Raw genomic sequence first — 16847 nt, 5'->3', positions numbered from 1 at the left:
AACTCAGGCAAGACCAAGTTTTTAAACCCTTTTGGGAACACAGTCTCAACCTAATCTCTTGCTTAGCCACTTCTACTACCAGTTTTTGCCCCCTTCCCATGCTACTGCCAGGGAGGAGTTTTTACAGAGGTTCTTTATGTAAAATCTGAGCTCTTTTGCCAGGAGCTGTTCCTCATTACCCCAGTCTTTGCCACACATTTGGGCAACAGACTTCATCAGTAGTGAATTTCCCCTGGCCAAAATCATCCCCTTAGCTATGTCTCTCTCTGGAATAATAATGAAGTTGTGCTTTCCCTGTGGAAATTAAAATACATTATATTTCTTTTTTTCTTAATTGATTTTCATGAGGCCAAAAGTGGGATGAGTTGCAGTCCCTTGGACCTGTTCCCTGCCCTGCCTAGTCTTCCCTCAAGCTTATGCAATCTCCACTTCCTTTTCCAGTGCAGAACTCTACAGGATCCAAAGGTGGCTCATCCTTTCTTTTGGTGGAAGGTCTAAGCCTGGAGTGCCCCCATTCATGAACAGGACTAGGAGGCATGATCTGGTCCCTAGTGCAGGGGTGGCCAACCTGCATATCTTGAGCTGCATGCAGCTCTGTCACACTTTATATGTGGCTCCTCCTCAAAGCCATGTACCAGGAGTGCTGTCCTCCACACTGCGCATGTGCCCCAGCACTTGGTGGGAGAAGTGTATGGTGACAGCTGCAGTGGCTCTGGTGAGTCGCTGGCGTCAAGTTTCAGCAGGGTGACTGGGGGTGCCTGGCTCTCGGGGAGGGGAATGGGTTTGGGTTAGAGTGGGGGGTGGAGCTGGGGGTGCCTGGCTCTGAGGGAGAGGGAGGACATTGATCCTCTTATTGTGTATCTATCTATCTATCTATCAAAAATAAATATACAACACAGGGTTCTTTGCGCTCTATCCACATGCCTCTTTGCATTCTCTCTCTGGCTCTTAGTCCCTAACTAGTTGGCCGCCCCTGAACTAGTGTGTCACACTGTCCTAAACTTTTTGAGTGTATACACGTATCCTGGTACTCATCTGGCATTTGAAACAGTAATTATTGTTCTTGTTCATCTTTAAGCTTCAGCTTTGCCACTGAATAAAAATGTATTGAGCTTCCAGAGGACTAGTTGAGCATCTAAAGTATAGTTTAAAAAAAGTGTGTTCCCTCCAATTATAACTGTTATTTCCTTCTCCTGATTCCATCACAGGCTACTGATGTGCTGCTAACAGAGATCTGTGCAGCAAAAGAAACCACCTTTTGCTTCTGAAGATATTAATTTACTTTCTGGTGTCTCTCTTGCACTGGTACAGGGTATAAAATGGACAGGCTGGGTGATAAAAAACAAAGTTCTGATTGACTAAAAGTGCAGAGCATTCTTACCAGGTTCATTAATATAAATGAAACATTTATAAAATGACATACCAGCTGGAGTTCTCAAAATAACATAGGGGATGTGCCTATAATCGTGATTACTCATATGACTTCCCAATGGGGCTAGCAGCATTAATCAAAGGACTTTTCAGTAAACTCCTTGGTAGAAGGATTATGATTTCAGTAGTTAAAATTCAGTGAGGACAGCTGTAGTTGAACTTTTACAGGCTGTAATACAAATGGATCATCTGACCAATTTAGTAAATTATCCATTGTATTTTACCAGCAAGAAGCCAATTTATTAATATTCAGGTTCACATAAATCCCCTGGAGCTCAGGTTTAGCTATGAACTGATCCACAGAACTGCACCTTAAGGATGCAAGGTTTTAATGTGAAAGCCAGGGTGGCCTAATTTATAAGGCCATAACTGCAAATTTATCCTAAATGAGAAGAATAAGGTTTTTGTTTTGTTTTGTTTTTAATTCCAGTGAAGGACAAGAATGAAAAAGCATGGAAGATTGAGACAAACAGAAAATCTTTTAGCCTTTGTTGTCTTACTGTACATCTCATAATATATGTTGCTGTCTTCCTTACATGCTTTATTTTCAGTTCTTAAACAGACCTACTAGTAAAACTCTAAGAGCTCTGAAATAGTCCATCTGCCTACTTCTCTTCCCAAAATAACTGTGGAATTAGGTTTTCCACCTGACTGAATGAATTCATATGGAAAACTTCTTTGTACCATCAGTTTTCATTATATATTATTTGCATTACACTAATGACTAGAAACCCCACTTGGGGACTGAAACTCCACAGTACTAGCGGCTCTGTGAAAATATGGTACAAAAATCTACATTTATAATAACTACCCAGTGGAATTCATGGCTTGGATAGGGCCAGATTCCTCATTCCTTTGGAACTTTAATAAGCATTCATCATCTTTCTGTACGAAATTATAAAAACTATTTTTAAAATAAGATAATTATGTGCTTGAGGGCTTGAGTGAGATTTAATTGGCACACATGGGCAAAGATGCCCAAAGCTCCTGAGTAATATTCAGAAGTGACCTAAGTGCTTAAAGCCAGATGTACAAAGCTATTACTTAGGTGACTAAGATGTAGATAGGTGCCTAATGGGATTTTCAAAGTGAGATAGTGCCTAACTACTATAAACTTTAAGTGAAAGGGGACAGGCTGGTTTAGATTTGATTTGGTAAACAGGAAGGGGCTGTTTGAGAATTAGGAAGTGGAAGGCAGCTTAGGTGACAATGACATGAAATGATAAGAGTTCATGATTACCAGGAATTCTAGGAGGGAAAACAGCACAATAATGATAATGGATTTCAACAAAGCAGACTTCAGCACACTCTGGGAGTGGGTAGGTAGAGGATCATCCCAGCAGTAGGATGGACTGGGGCAACTGTCCAGGGCTCTGGAGGGCTCTGTGCTTCACATGCATGTCCGGGGGGCAGGGAGGCCTGGAGGTTAGTAGGGGGCCTGGTGCCAAAAGTATGGGTCAGACCTTTGTCCCCTGCCCCTCCCTGGGCTGTTGTTTCTTTTACTTGCCTGCAGTCCCCTGGGCTTTGGCTGCTCAGTCTAAGGGTTGGCAGCAGTGAGAGACTCAGCCACACTGCTCCACTCTCATCAGCTCTTAAGTAACCTGCTGGCTGTAGCAGGATCCTATGCTCCCTTACCACAAATGCCAGGAGCCTGTGCAGGGAAGGGTCACCCTTCCCCTGCCCTTGCAGCCTTCCCTTTTCTAGCAGTGGGACTTCCCAGCAGCACCGGTGGGCCCTTGCTGGCACAGGTGAGTGCCAGCCAGTCTCCATCTCATCCCTTGCTCATCACCCAGCTCTAGTGTCCCCCCCAGTGTTTCACACACCCCTCTTCCACTGCCCTTTCACTTTTCTCCCAGCACTAGGTGGGAGGTGGGGGGGTTTCCTTGCCTCACAGTCCTTTTTGCCTTTCTCAACTCTCCAGCAGCAGGGCTGAAGGTCCCATATCTCCCCCCACACAACCAAGACTGGTAAATTACAGAAAAAGAGCAGAGGGCTTCCATGGACTTCCACCATTTAATGAGCTCTAAAATTCAACTGTTTTAAAGGCACTAAAGACCAAATGCTTGTGATGAATTGCTTGGAAATCTGCCTCCTGGAAACAGTAATAGTGCTCCAAATTCAGTGTCATTGAGTTCAGGCTCCCCGCCAAAACCTGTTTCTTTCTCTACTGTTACAGTGAGAGAGAGAGGGAATGGTACTAGTATGGCTGGATGAGGCATAGCCAGACCTCATTCTTTTCATTGAGACAGGTGATCTGAACTCACTCCATCATTAGTAAACATAACTAAGGATAAGTCAATCATAACCCCATGAACCAAAGAGAGTTTTGGAACAGATGCCTGGAGTATGTTACAATTTGTGAGTCATGGATGGTGGCAATTTGATTTTGATGAACATGCAATCAGTCTTTGTGGAGGGGATGGGCAAATTAGGTATGTGAATGTTTCCTGGGCAGGGAGCATTATTTTGGGGGGATGCGTTGGTATGGGGAAGTACAAATACAATATGGTATTATAATTATACAGCTGGATACTACCAACATTTAACCTGTGGAGTTCACTGTCTCCAGATTTCATTTGTATAAAAATGTTAAGGTGGCGGGAGGTTGGGCTTCATACAGGTGATTTGACCCAGGTCCCGCTTACCCCTAGGGATGGCCCTGGGTAGGTAAGATCCCATGGGAAGCAAGTCTAATAGGAAAAAGAAGTTCTTTGATAGTTCTCAAAGGCTATGCTTACACTAGAGAGTTTTGTCAACAAAACCTGTGGAAAGTTTGTATAAAGTACAGTGTGTTGACAAAACTGAGCACTTTTGCCAGCAGTGTTCTGCCTCAAACTTTGAGGCATGAGGCTGCTGTGGACAGACTTCAGTTGACAAAACAGCTGTGGAAATGTCCACAGTGGGTCTCTCTTGACAGACAGGCCATCCACAACAATAGGCAGCCCTGTCTTCTGTGCTTCCACATGCCTGTGTTGTCAAGAGAGCAGCCAGTCAGTCTGGATGCTCTGTCAGCAGACAGCAGAATACTCTCCTGACTGGCTTTTGTGTGTGGCCGCACTCCCAAGACCTAAATGGACATAAATCACACATCAGGAATGGTAACATACAAAAACCTGTAGGAGAACACTTCAATCTCCCTGGACACTCAGTAACAGATTTAAAAGTAGGAGTCCTGCAACAAAAAATTTCAAAAATAAAATGGAGAGAGAAATCTCTGAGCTGCAATTCATTTGCAAATTTGAGTCCATCAACCAAGCATTAAACAGAGACTGGGAGTGTCTGGCCCCTTACAAGAGCAGGTTCTCTGCGCTGGATGTTCACACCTCCACATTAGAATCTGAAAATGGGCCACATTCCCTCTGACTAATCAGTCTTGTTTTCTCCTCTCTTGATGTATACTACTAATAATGGGACATTTCGACCCTGACTGAATAGACCTTGTCAGCTCTGGCCCTCCCTTTTACTGCGACCCACCTCTATAAATACTCCTCTGAAACCCGCTCCCCCAACTCATGCATCTGACGAAGGGGGTCTTTGCCAATGAAGTTTATGCTCGAAAATATCTGTTAGTCTGTAAGGTGCCACAGGACTCCTGGTTGTTCTCAAAGACACAGAGTAACATGGCTACCTTGCCGATACTTAATTAGGATTATCAGTGACTTCGAAAAGTATCACCAGCACTGGGACAAAAGGTCAAATAGAGGTCAAAAGGTCAAATTTAGGCACTCTGCCTCAGAAAGGTTGCTGGCCCCAGAGTTAGATGCTTTCATGTCACCAGGATCTGATGAAATACACATGGTAGAATATAAAAAAGCTGACTGAGCAGGAATCAGAGCCATTAGAAATTATCTTTGAAAAGTGAAGAAAAACAGGAGAGATTGCAGAAGACTGGAAAATGGCAAAAATACTTCCCATCTATAAAAATGGAAATATGGACAAACTGGGAAATAACAGATAATCAGCTTAACTTCAGTACCTGGAAAGATAATGGAGGAAATAATCAAGCAATCGATTTGCAAGCATCAGGAGGATAATAAGGTGGTCACAAATAGTCAGCATGGATTTGTCAAGAAGAAATGTCAAAAAAGTCTAATACTTTCTTTCACATGGCAATAAGCCTTGTGCATTGGGGAAGCAGTACATGTAGTATAGCTTAACTTTAGCAAGGCTTTTGATAGTGTCTCCCATGATCTTCTCATAAGCAAACTAAAGAAATATAGGACAGCTGGAGCTATCATAAGTTGGGTGCACAAATGGTGGGAAACCATTACCAGAAAGTAATCGTTAGTGGTTCACAGTCATGCTAGAAGGGCATATCCAGTGGATCCTTCAGGGACCACTTCTGTGTCCAGTTCTGTTCAATATTTCCATCAATGGCGCTATTTCAGATAGGTATCAGAGGGGTAGCTGAGTTAGTCTGTATCTTCAAAAACAACAAGAAGTCCTGTGGCACCTTATAGACAAATAGATATTCTGGAGCATAAGCTTTCATGGGCAAAAACCTGCTTCATCAGATAATGGCATAGAGAGTGTACTTACAAAGTTTGCAGATGATACCAAGCCGGGGGTGGGTTGAAAGTGCTTTGGAGGATTAAAATAGGATTAAAATTCAAAATGATCTGGGCAAACTGAAGAAATGGTTTGAAGTAAATAGTAAGAAATTCAATCAGGAAAAATGCAAAGTACTCCACTTACGAAGGAACAATCAGATGTACACATACAAAATGGGAAATGACAAGCTAAGAAGGAGTACCTCTGAAAGGAATCTGTGTCTCATAGTGGATCATGAGCTAAATATGAATCCACAGTGTGACACTGTTGCAAAAACAAGCAAACATCACTCTGGCATGTATTATGCAGAGATTTGTGAGCAAGACATGATAAGTAATTCTTCCACTCGATTCCTCACTGATTAGGACTCAACTGGATTTTGTGTCCAGTTCTGGATGCTACATTTCAGCAAATTGGAGAAAGTCCAGAGAAGACACAATCTATGAAGAAAGATTGAAAAAAATCCAGGTGTATTTAATTTGGAGAAAAGAAAATTAAGAGGGGATATGTTAACACTTTCAAGTACATTAAAGTTTGTTACAAGGAGGAGGCAGAAAAAATATTTGCCTTAGCTTCTGAAGATAGGACAAGAAATGATGGGTTTAAACTGCAGCAAGGGCAGTTTAGGTTGGGCATAAGGAAGAACTTCCTCTCAGGGTGGTTAAGTACTCAAATAAAGTGCCCCAGGAGGTTGTGGAATCTTGATCACTGGAGATTTTTAAAATCTGGTTAGACAAACTCCTGTCTGGCATAGTCCAGATAATATTTAATTCTTCCCTAAGCACACGGGACTGGACCATATGGCTCTCAAGATGCCTTCTAGTACTATGGTTCTCTGAGCCTATGAAAGTCATTGGGAATTAGGTGGCCAATCTACATACACATTTTTGAAAATCTCACTACTAACCTACCTGAATCTTTGGGTACCTGAATATCTTTTTGATCTGGTCCTTAGTAACTGAAGATCCTAATAGGGCTTAATTGCTAAGTCGCTTTTGATAATATTACCATAGGACTTTCTGCTGTCCCTTTGAACAGGAATGGATTTCACTGGTTCTTAATAACAAATACACTTACTGATGGCACTTAGAATGAGGACTTCCCATATCAGTCCCCAAGACTGATGTGTACTGTTGTTCTTTGTTTCCAAACTGTTGGTCTTTGCCCAACCTGATTACACATAAAAATCCTGTCTCTTTGTTCTTTTTAACTGGATAATAGCACCTTCAGATACTTATAAGGCACTGACATACACAGACAGAATTAGCAAGTTATAATGGGCAGCTATTTTGGATGATTGAATTGTATCTAAGAAAATGAGGTTACCGTAAGTTATTACTCTCCTTTGGAGAAAACTAAGCAAAATTAATAAATTAATAACTCCAGACTTATTTGCAATTTTCACATTTTAAGGTCAAATTTAGAAATATCGACTTTTTACTTTATTGCGGATTCTATTTTCAGTTTTCTCTAAACACTTAAAAGATAAACTTTAAATATAACACTGAACTGAATTTTCACTACTTGCCATTCAAAACAAGAAAATAACAAGTGACATTCATAAATTAATATCTTGCAATGAAAAAAATATCTCCCCATTGTCTCATACATGGCTCTGATCTTTTTTAAAATTTTATTTTCCTTTTGATTCTCTTATTGGAGAGTTGAGTTGTTAAAATAATACAAATATCAGAATAAATTATGTAACTTCACTGTCTGTTAAGTAACATTAATGACAAATGCAGATTAACGAAAACGTCCCAGTACTCCTGGATGTCAGATATCATTTCAATTTACTTTGGCTTTTAAGACCTTATTTTTATTGTAGTAATGTCAATATTTTATAATGTTAAGCCAAACAATTAAACACATACAAATTACTTGTACTTTGAAAGGAATCAGATTTTTAATCTTTTTAGAATGTGGGATAAAAGGTATACAAACCTATCTAATGAAGAAGGAAGGGTAATACTAGGTAATCAGGAGGAAAAAAAATCTTATCCTTTTGCTTTGAGCTCATATGAAATCAAAATTCCAAGTTTTCTATTTAACACTGCGATTCCCCTGAAAGCAATGGGACTTCTTACAGAGTAAAGTGCTACTCAACCTGAGGAGAGTTTCTTAATCCAGCTTTTAGTATTAGAGTGGGTCAAATCATTTGTTGTGAATAATATTTTCCTGCCTTTTCTTCTACATATGAATTTTCACACACTGATTTTTATAAATATAATGTCAGATCTTCTGCAAGTGTAAATCAGCATAACTCCATGGAAACCAACTGAGCGACATCAATTTACTACTAGCTGAACCCATAGTCTTTATCCATAAATATTTGCTGGATAATCTCCAGAACAATTTTCAGCCTCTGGGTTGTTCATAAAGCATTCATTGTCTGTTATTCACAGTAAGTGTTCAGCCACTAACTATAGTTTCTGAATCCCTTTTTAGTAACAAATGTTTAAAACAGGAAAATGGCAAGTAGCAAAAAATAAATATAAACACACACAGTGTACTTTTTAATCCGTTTCCCAAGAAAGAATCAATAATACTGAGAATTTATGAAACAATCTGATGCTGTAAACATTTGTTTAACATAAGTTGGAATACTGAATTACCTAAAGCCCCAAAACAATAGTGGAGCAAAGTCAGTCTTTTTATTTAATCTGTTTTCATCAGCTGTCTGACCCTATCTCATGTGACAGCAACTAAGGGTCCTGTGGCACCTTATAGACTAACAGAAAAGTTTTGAGCATGAGCTTTCGTGAGCACAGACTCACTTCATCAGATGCTGAAGTGAGTCTGTGCTCATGAAAGCTCATGCTCAAAACTTTTCTGTTAGTCTATAAGGTGCCACAGGACCCTTCGTTGCTGTTACAGATCCAGACTAATACGGCTACCCCTCTGATACTATCTCATGTGAGAAACCTATCATCTGACTATTATCATAGAATCATAGAATAGCAGAACTGGAAGGAACCTTCAGAGGTCCTCAAGTCCAGACCCCCTTCACTCATGGCTGTGTAACTGAGTGAAGAGAACACTGGACTGGGACCTGGGAGACCTGGTTATAGTCCCAGCTCTGCCACTGGCTTGCTGGGAGATGTTGAACAAGCCACATTGTTAATGGTCTTAATGACAGGACAGATTTCACTATCAGCCAGTCTGCAGATGACATCAAATTGAGGAGAGGTGGATAGAGATTGAGTGTAGGGATAGGATCCAAAGTGAACTAGACATATTGGAGGATTGGGCCAAAAGAAATCTGATGTGGTTCAGCAGGTCCAAGTGCAAAGTCCTGCATGTAGAATGGCAGAAGGTGAATCACCAGAGCCACTGCCATGGTGTCCAGAGCCTCTGCTGTGGTTGGAGGTGCCACTGCAGCTGGAGGGGCTGTCACTTCCAGCTGTGTGGCTGAAGCCTCCAACACAGTTGGAGGAGCTGCCTTGGCTGGAGCCTCCTCTGTGGCCTGTACTGCCACTGCCGCTAGAGACATCATGCACTCACCTCCCATCAAAGGTGGGGTGCATACGTGGGCAGACAGCACTTGAGTATGTGCCCCATCCCAGTGGAATGAGCTTGTGGCAGCAGCTACAGCTGGTGCGGTGGCTCTCTTGAGTCACTGGCATTCAATGTTGGATGTGGGAGAACTGGGGGAGCCTGGCTGTGGGGGCGATGGGGTGGGGGTGCTGGGGTGTGTGTGCTCTGTAAACCCTTATCTTTAATGGATTTTTGGGTTTAACGGACATCCCTTCCCCCTATTCAACTGTTATATCAAGGGTTTACTGTCAATGGGAAGCTGGATATAACCAAGAGTGTGCCTTTTTTGCCAATAAGGCTAACAGCATATTAAACTGCATTGGTAGGAGCATTTCCAGCAGATACGGAGGTGATTATTCCCCTTTATTTGGCACTGGTGAGGTCACATCTGGAGTACCATGCCCAGTTTTGTTCAAAACAGATGTGGATAAATTGGAGAGAACCCAGAAGAGGACAACAAAAAAGGATTAGAGAGCAGAGGCACTTGACTTTTGAAACAAAAAGCAGTAAAGTAGCACTTTAAAGACTATCACCGTAATTTATTAGGTGAGCTTTCGTGGGACAGACCCACTTCTTCAGACCATAGCCATACCAGAACAGACTCAATATTTAAGGCACAGAGAACCAAAAATAGCCATCAAGGTTGACAAATCAGAAAAAAATGATCAAGGTGCGCAAATCAGAGAGAGGAGGGGTTGGGGGGGAAGGTCAAGAATTAGATTAAGCCAAGTATGCAGATGAGCCCCTACAGTGACTCAGAAAATTCCCATCCCGGTTCAAACCACGTGTTAATGTGCCGAATTTGAATATAAAAGACAGCTCTGCTGTTTCCCTTCGAATAGTGGTGCAAAAAATTTTTTTTTCAGTAACATGCATACTCTTAAGTCATTAACAGAATGGCCCATTCCATTAAAATGTTGACTAACTGGTTCATGGATCTGGAGTGTTTTGATGTCTGTTTTGTGCCAATTAATCCTTTGTCTAAGGGAGTTAGAAGTCTGTCCAATATACAAAGCATCTGGACATTGTTGGCACATGATGGCATATATGATGTTAGTAGAGGGGCATGAGAAAGTGCCCGTGATTCTGTGAATAACCTGGTTAGGTCCAGTAATAGCATTTCCAGAGAGGATATGTGGACATAGCTGGCAGCGGGCTTTCTTGCAAGGAAAGCTTCCAGGAAAGGCTGTGCTCAGTGATGGCAAGTGACAGTACAAGAAACAAATTGCACTTTGGGAGGTCTAGATTGAATATTAGGAAAATCTATTTTCCTAAGAGAGTGGTGAAGCACTGGAATGGGTTAACAAGGAAGTAGTCAACTCTCCATCCTTTGAGGTTTTTAAGGCCAGGCTTGACAAAGCTCTGGGTGGGATGATTTAGTTGGAGCTGATCCTACTTTGAGTGAAAAGGTTGGACTGGATGAACGCCTGAGGTCTCTTCCAACCCTAATCTTCTATGTTTCTGTGTCATCTCCCTGTGCTATAGGTTCCCCGCCTGCAAAATGAGAACAATTATACTTATCTGCTTTGAAAAGTGTTTTCTGATCTATGAATGAAAAACACTATATTATTATTATTATTATTATTATTATTATTATTAGTTTATTACATGAAGATTATCTTAATAATTTTCCAGACTGACCTCCCTCAGCTGAACAGATGACCACAATTGGGCTGAAGGGTCCATCACCTTTGTTGTTATATACACCAACTTTCACCTCAAATGGAGTCAGAGGAGGAACACTTTCATCCCTGTAGATGAACTTGGAAGCATCTGAGGATGTCACCATTTTTTCCTTCCACCCTCGTGTTCCATTCGGTCTGAAAGCCACAATGTAGCCAAATCCTTCCCCATTCTGGAACTCTTCTGATACTGGCTAAAAAGGAAAGTTAAGTTAATCGACGGATATTTTAAACCTTATTACACTGGAAACAACCACAACGGGCAAATATAAACTGGTTGCTTAACAGAGGTGATCACATAAACTCACAAAACCATGCTGAATATAGCTTCCCTGACCAGGGCAGTCTATCCTATAGGTTTTGGTGGGGGCAGACTGATCACAGTGGACTAATGCTATATTACAACAGCTGAGGTTCTGCCTCTGGATATTTAATGAGTGGTTGACTTTGTCACCCTTACTCACACTGAGTAATCTCCCCAGCACTGGATGGGACTGCTCACAGAGAAAGGCAATATTTTAAGGCCCTTAGAAACAAATTCAACTCCCTGATTTCTGTTACAATTTTTTTGTATTATCGCCTAAGATCAGCTACCATTTCTGGTGGAATTCCCCTTGGAAAGGTAGAGATTATAACTGGAAATGGTAGAAATCTTTTGAAACAAAAGAACCTTTTAGATGCACTCACTTTGCTGTGCATAATTAAAACATATGCAATACCCAGATGTTGTTATTAATCTGGCTAATGACATTACCTAATATAAGAGGTTAGTGATGCGCATTGTGCTGTGTTGCAAACAGTAACAGTAGGAAGTTATTTATGGGACATGATGGGGAGGTAGGGTCAAATAAAAACAGGAGAAACACTGAAATCTGGTGCCCAGTTCGGGGACTGCATTTGCTCAGGCTCGCAAAGATGACTTAAGTCTGCTTTGCATTTTTTGTTATGGAAATAATGGTTTTCAGATTAAGGCTGATCAGCACAGAATGTCCAACTGAATGCTGTGTGATGGTGGTTATGAAAATAACCTTTTGAAGAAATCCTCAGATAATGTACGCCATCAAAGACCCAGGGAAGTGAATGAAATAAGGCAAATTTACATCAGCTAACACTGTGGCCTTCTGTAGGCTTGTCAGTTTTCTGCCTACCTTCCTGCCTAAGGGAGGAGTTGATGTTCTTTCTCACATGCTGAGTTAGCACTGTGTCTTGTGCAGAATTTACGGCACATCTATTGAGGCAATATCAACTTTAGCTGACTGAGTGAGAAGGAAAGCAAAAACGAATAAACTTTAGTTGGGGTTGCTTCTCTAAGTGCTAGATTCTCCAGGTTGTCATCTGCTCTCATCACAAGGAAATGATCCCTTTGAGACCCTAACACACATTTAAGAAATTATATTTTGTGTTCATATATCGATAGGAGTTGCTCTGGGGAACCTCACTACAGTACTTCTTACTTTGCTCACAAAAAGTCAACATGAAACAGGACCTTTAATCAAAAAGAGTCCCTTACCTCCCATGCTATTACTAATTCATGCCGTCTTCCACTTCTGCCACTTACATTAGCTGGTGCTGTCTTTGGAACTATAAACAGAAAAAAAAAGGCAAAAAACCCCAATGTGTCCAAGTTATTGAAGTTTTCCCCATAGTAATAACCTTCTCCAGAAGACAGTAAACTGTCAGATCAGGTCAAATGTAACAAAACACAAAACATTACAGTAAAAAAGAGTTTTCTGGTTGCATTTTAGGGAATCATGTAATCCATTTAGTGAGTTCAAACTGAACACATACTGCTAAGAAGAAAAGAAATATTCTAGGAAACAAAGGTTGCAGCTACACTTGCATTCCTCTTTTGAAAGGGGTATGCAAATGAGAGAAATTGAAAATGCAAATAAGGTGAAGATTTATATATCTGGCACTTATATTTTTATATTTTTCTTTCAAAAGAGCTTATTTCAAAAGAAGAAAATCAGTGTAGATGCAGCTCTTTCGAAAATAAACCCTGTTTTCAAAAGAACCCTTATTTTTAATAAACACTTTGGAATAAAGGGTCCTTTGAAAACAGGGTTTATTTTCAAAAGAGCCACGTCTACACTGATTTTCTTCTTTCAAAAGAATATTCAAATGAAGCACCAGATATGTAAATCTGTATCTCATTTGCATTTTCAACTTCCCTCATTTACATGTCTCTTTTGAAAGAGGAATGCTAGTGTAAACATAGCTAAAGTTACTTTAAAAAACAATAGCAGCAACTGTCCTCCAGGTTATCTCACATTTTAATTTGCTGTTGACTTTTCAAGAATTTTTGCTGGAATTATCTTATTAATATTTGCACATGTATGTGTGTGTGTTTTAAAGAGGCCACCAGGAAAAAACATATACAAAAAATCTTATGTATTTCAGTGTTCAGAGAAAAGGTTGCACACAAACCTGACATTTGCCTAAATTTTCATAAGTGACAGGTGATTTGAGGTGTTTCAATTTCTGAGAGTCCAACCTGGGACAATGGGGACTGATTTTTTCATAAAGCGCTGCACATGTTTTATCATTTCAAGTTGGACACTGAACAAGAGTAGCATCCCAAAGCACTACTCCTTTATGAAAATGTAGGTGACTAAGTTTTCTGCGTTTGCTTTACAGATGTGTATGAATTTATCGAACCAACACACAGCAAACCTATGAGGATGTCAAAGCAACATAGAAAAATATTAGCGCTATCATCAGTATGGGTGTATTATTGCATGCTTTCCCAATTTGGAAAATACTAGCTTTGCTTGGATTCATGTACTTGCTTTTCTTTCCTTTTCCACATCTACTGAAGCTCCAGAAATGACTTATGCAGTGTGAATTTATGTATGGTGGGTGGTTTATATCTTCGCTCTTTATTTGATTAAAAGCTTTCTGGGATAGAAACCTCTTTTCTTCCTCACACATTAGTACATATGTCAAATACAGAAAGGTATTGTGAGGAAGTAACTGTTAAAACCCCATTGTATGCCATCCAGTTTATTTTTTTGGTAGCTGTCTGCCTTTGAACTATAGAGAGAAAACACATTTAAATGAATGCACACAATTCCCCGCCCTGCCCTTAAGGGCTTAAGTTCAGTAATAATATGGCAGAGTTTAGCTGCTGGGAGCTTGCACAGATTTCGGAACTGATGTGCATAGGCTTTTGGAGCCCTTAACAGGTTTTCACTGACAAAAGAGAGAAGAAGGAGAAAAAGGATCAATTCTGATTTCATTTATCATTGACGTAACTCCACTGAGTACACAGGATGTACTTCTGATTTGCATCGATGTAAATGGCATGCCAAAAAGAATGTGTGTGTGACTATTTACATAAGCAGGTTGAATCTCTCTAGTCCAACACCCTAGGGACCTGGCTGATGCTGAATAAGAAAATTTTCTGGACCATGGAAGGTCAATATTGTCCAGCAGCATCACCAATACTTCCACTGCTTACTTGGCTGGGTCTACACTTACCTGGAATATTGATGGCTGCTATGCAATTTTAGGGATGCTAGTTGCATACCAAAACTTGACTATGCAGCCGTTGATATTTGTCCCTGTCCACACTGCATAATGCTGATTGGAGCACTCCTCACATCAGCATCCTTAATCCTTGGGGCTTGCAAGGAGTTCCAGAGTCAACATTGACCCTGGAAGATTGAATCTAAGCATTCGAACTTCCATGGTGAGTGCAGATCCAGCCTTAGAAGATATGTAGGAGTAAATCACAGGTAAATAATATCACAAAACACTGAGAGTCAGGACTGATGGCTATAAACAAATTGCATGGGACCATAAGAAACTTGGCCACACCCATAATAAGTGGTTGTCTGCCTAACTAAAATTAAGCTGCGTTACAGGTGTTGCCAGACAAGAGAAGTTCAACCCGTATTTTTAAAATACAATTTTTGCTATGGTGTCTACAGGTCTCACCTGAATGACCTGAGAAATTTGAAAATATGAATTGTTTCTTCCCTGCTGAGATATGTTCACCTTGGAAAAACACTAAGGAGGCATGGTAATCATCCTGGGCAGAGAATACTAATGAAGTGCTACAACGAATATGCTGCACCTCATTTGGCTAATTCTCCTCGCGGCAACTTTGAAGTTGCAAACTTTGAAGCACCGGCATGCCGTGTAACTGCAGGTACTTCAAAGTACCAGCAAAACTTGAAAGCGCCCTTACTCCTAAACATTGGGTGGGTTGCATGGGTACTTCAAAGTGCCTGCAGCTACAGGACATGCCGGTGCTTCGAAGTTTGCAATTTGAAGTTGCTGTAGAGAGAATTAGCCTAATGAGGTGCTGCATAGTCATCGCCACACTTCATTAGTATTCACCACTCGGGCTGATTACCATGCCCCTTCAAACAAGGGGGCTAGTGTAGACATAGCTTAACTGTACGTTTTTCTCCTTCAGTTACACTTGAGAGGCCCTACAATAAGGGTGGGCAAAAAGCATCCCACAGATCAGATGTGGCTGCCTGTGGGCTGCTTGTTGGCCACACTTGGTCTATACAGTTATTCTCTGCCAGTAGCATTTGACACACATATGTGATCAGATGATCAAGTGATGCGTTGCAGTCATATTACCAAAGAACACTGGAGAAGAAGAGTAACAGAGACGGAGCCGTGCTAGCCTATATAGTATCAAAACAAAAAAGCAGTCACGTAGCACTTTAAAGACCAACAAAATAATTTATTTAGTGAGCTTTCGTGGGACAGGCCCACTTCTTAAGACCACAGCCATACCAGAACAGACTCAATATTTAAGGCACAGAGAACCAAAAACTGTAATCAAGGTGGACAAATCAGAAAAAAAATGATCAAGGTGAGCAAATCAGAGAGTAGAGGGGCAGAAGGAGGGGGCGAATCAAGAATTAGATTAAGCCAAATATGCTTATCTTGGAGTAGCTGGTCTCTGGGTGTTTGTCTGGCCCAGGAAATGTATCTATTACCTTTCCTCTGCTTAAGGGCTTGACTTTAAACAACAGATCTAGTTATGTGTACAGGATGGAAGCTAGAAGGGTGTAGGTAGGTATAGCGATCAGTGGGTTTCCGGTACAGTATGGTACCTATCATGCACTCCTTGATTTCTACTGTAGTGTCCAGGAAATATATGTATTACCTCTGCTCTACTTAAGATACATTGATGACATCTTTATGATTTGGACCCATGGTACAGAGACTCCAGAAGAATTCTACAGAGACTTTAATAATCTGCACCCCACCATCAACTTACGCCTTGATTATTCCACACAAGAGATACATTTTCTGGACACTACAGTACAAATCAAGGATGGCCTGATAAGTACCACACTGTACCGGCAACCCACTGATCGATATACTTACCTACACCCTTCTACCTTCCATCCTACACACATAACTAGATCCATTATTTACAGTCAAGCCCTTAGGTACAGTTGCACTTGGTCTGATCCTACTGACAGAGACCAAAAACTAGAAGATCTTTTCCAAATATTCATAAACCTGAATTACCCACCAGGAGAATAAAAAAAAAAAACAAATCGACAGGGCCAGACGAATACCCAGAGACCAGCTACTCCAAGATAGGCCCAAAAAAGCTAAGAACAGAACTGGTCATCACCTATAGCCCCCAACTCAAACCGCTGCAATGAATTA

The 16847-nt window shown here is 40.9% G+C and overlaps 1 protein-coding gene across 1 annotated transcript in view; it reads right to left on the bottom strand.

Annotated features, from left to right (window-relative positions):
• The window catches only part of CNTN5 (contactin 5), an 850947-nt gene that overhangs the window by 42942 nt on the left and 791158 nt on the right, over positions 1-16847 (bottom strand). The window contains exons 19-20 of the mRNA XM_074981652.1: positions 12712-12782; positions 11161-11395 (exon numbers count right to left, since the gene is read on the bottom strand). Of these exons, the coding sequence (XP_074837753.1) occupies positions 11161-11395; positions 12712-12782 (306 nt within the window). The remainder of the gene's footprint in view (positions 1-11160; positions 11396-12711; positions 12783-16847) is intronic.

The sequence above is a fragment of the Carettochelys insculpta genome, chromosome 1 (genome assembly GCF_033958435.1).
Source record: "Carettochelys insculpta isolate YL-2023 chromosome 1, ASM3395843v1, whole genome shotgun sequence".
In the NCBI taxonomy this organism is placed as follows: Eukaryota; Metazoa; Chordata; order Testudines; family Carettochelyidae; genus Carettochelys; species Carettochelys insculpta.
The sequence above is the reverse complement of the archived record's forward strand: the minus strand, read 5'-3'. Positions and strand labels throughout refer to the sequence as shown.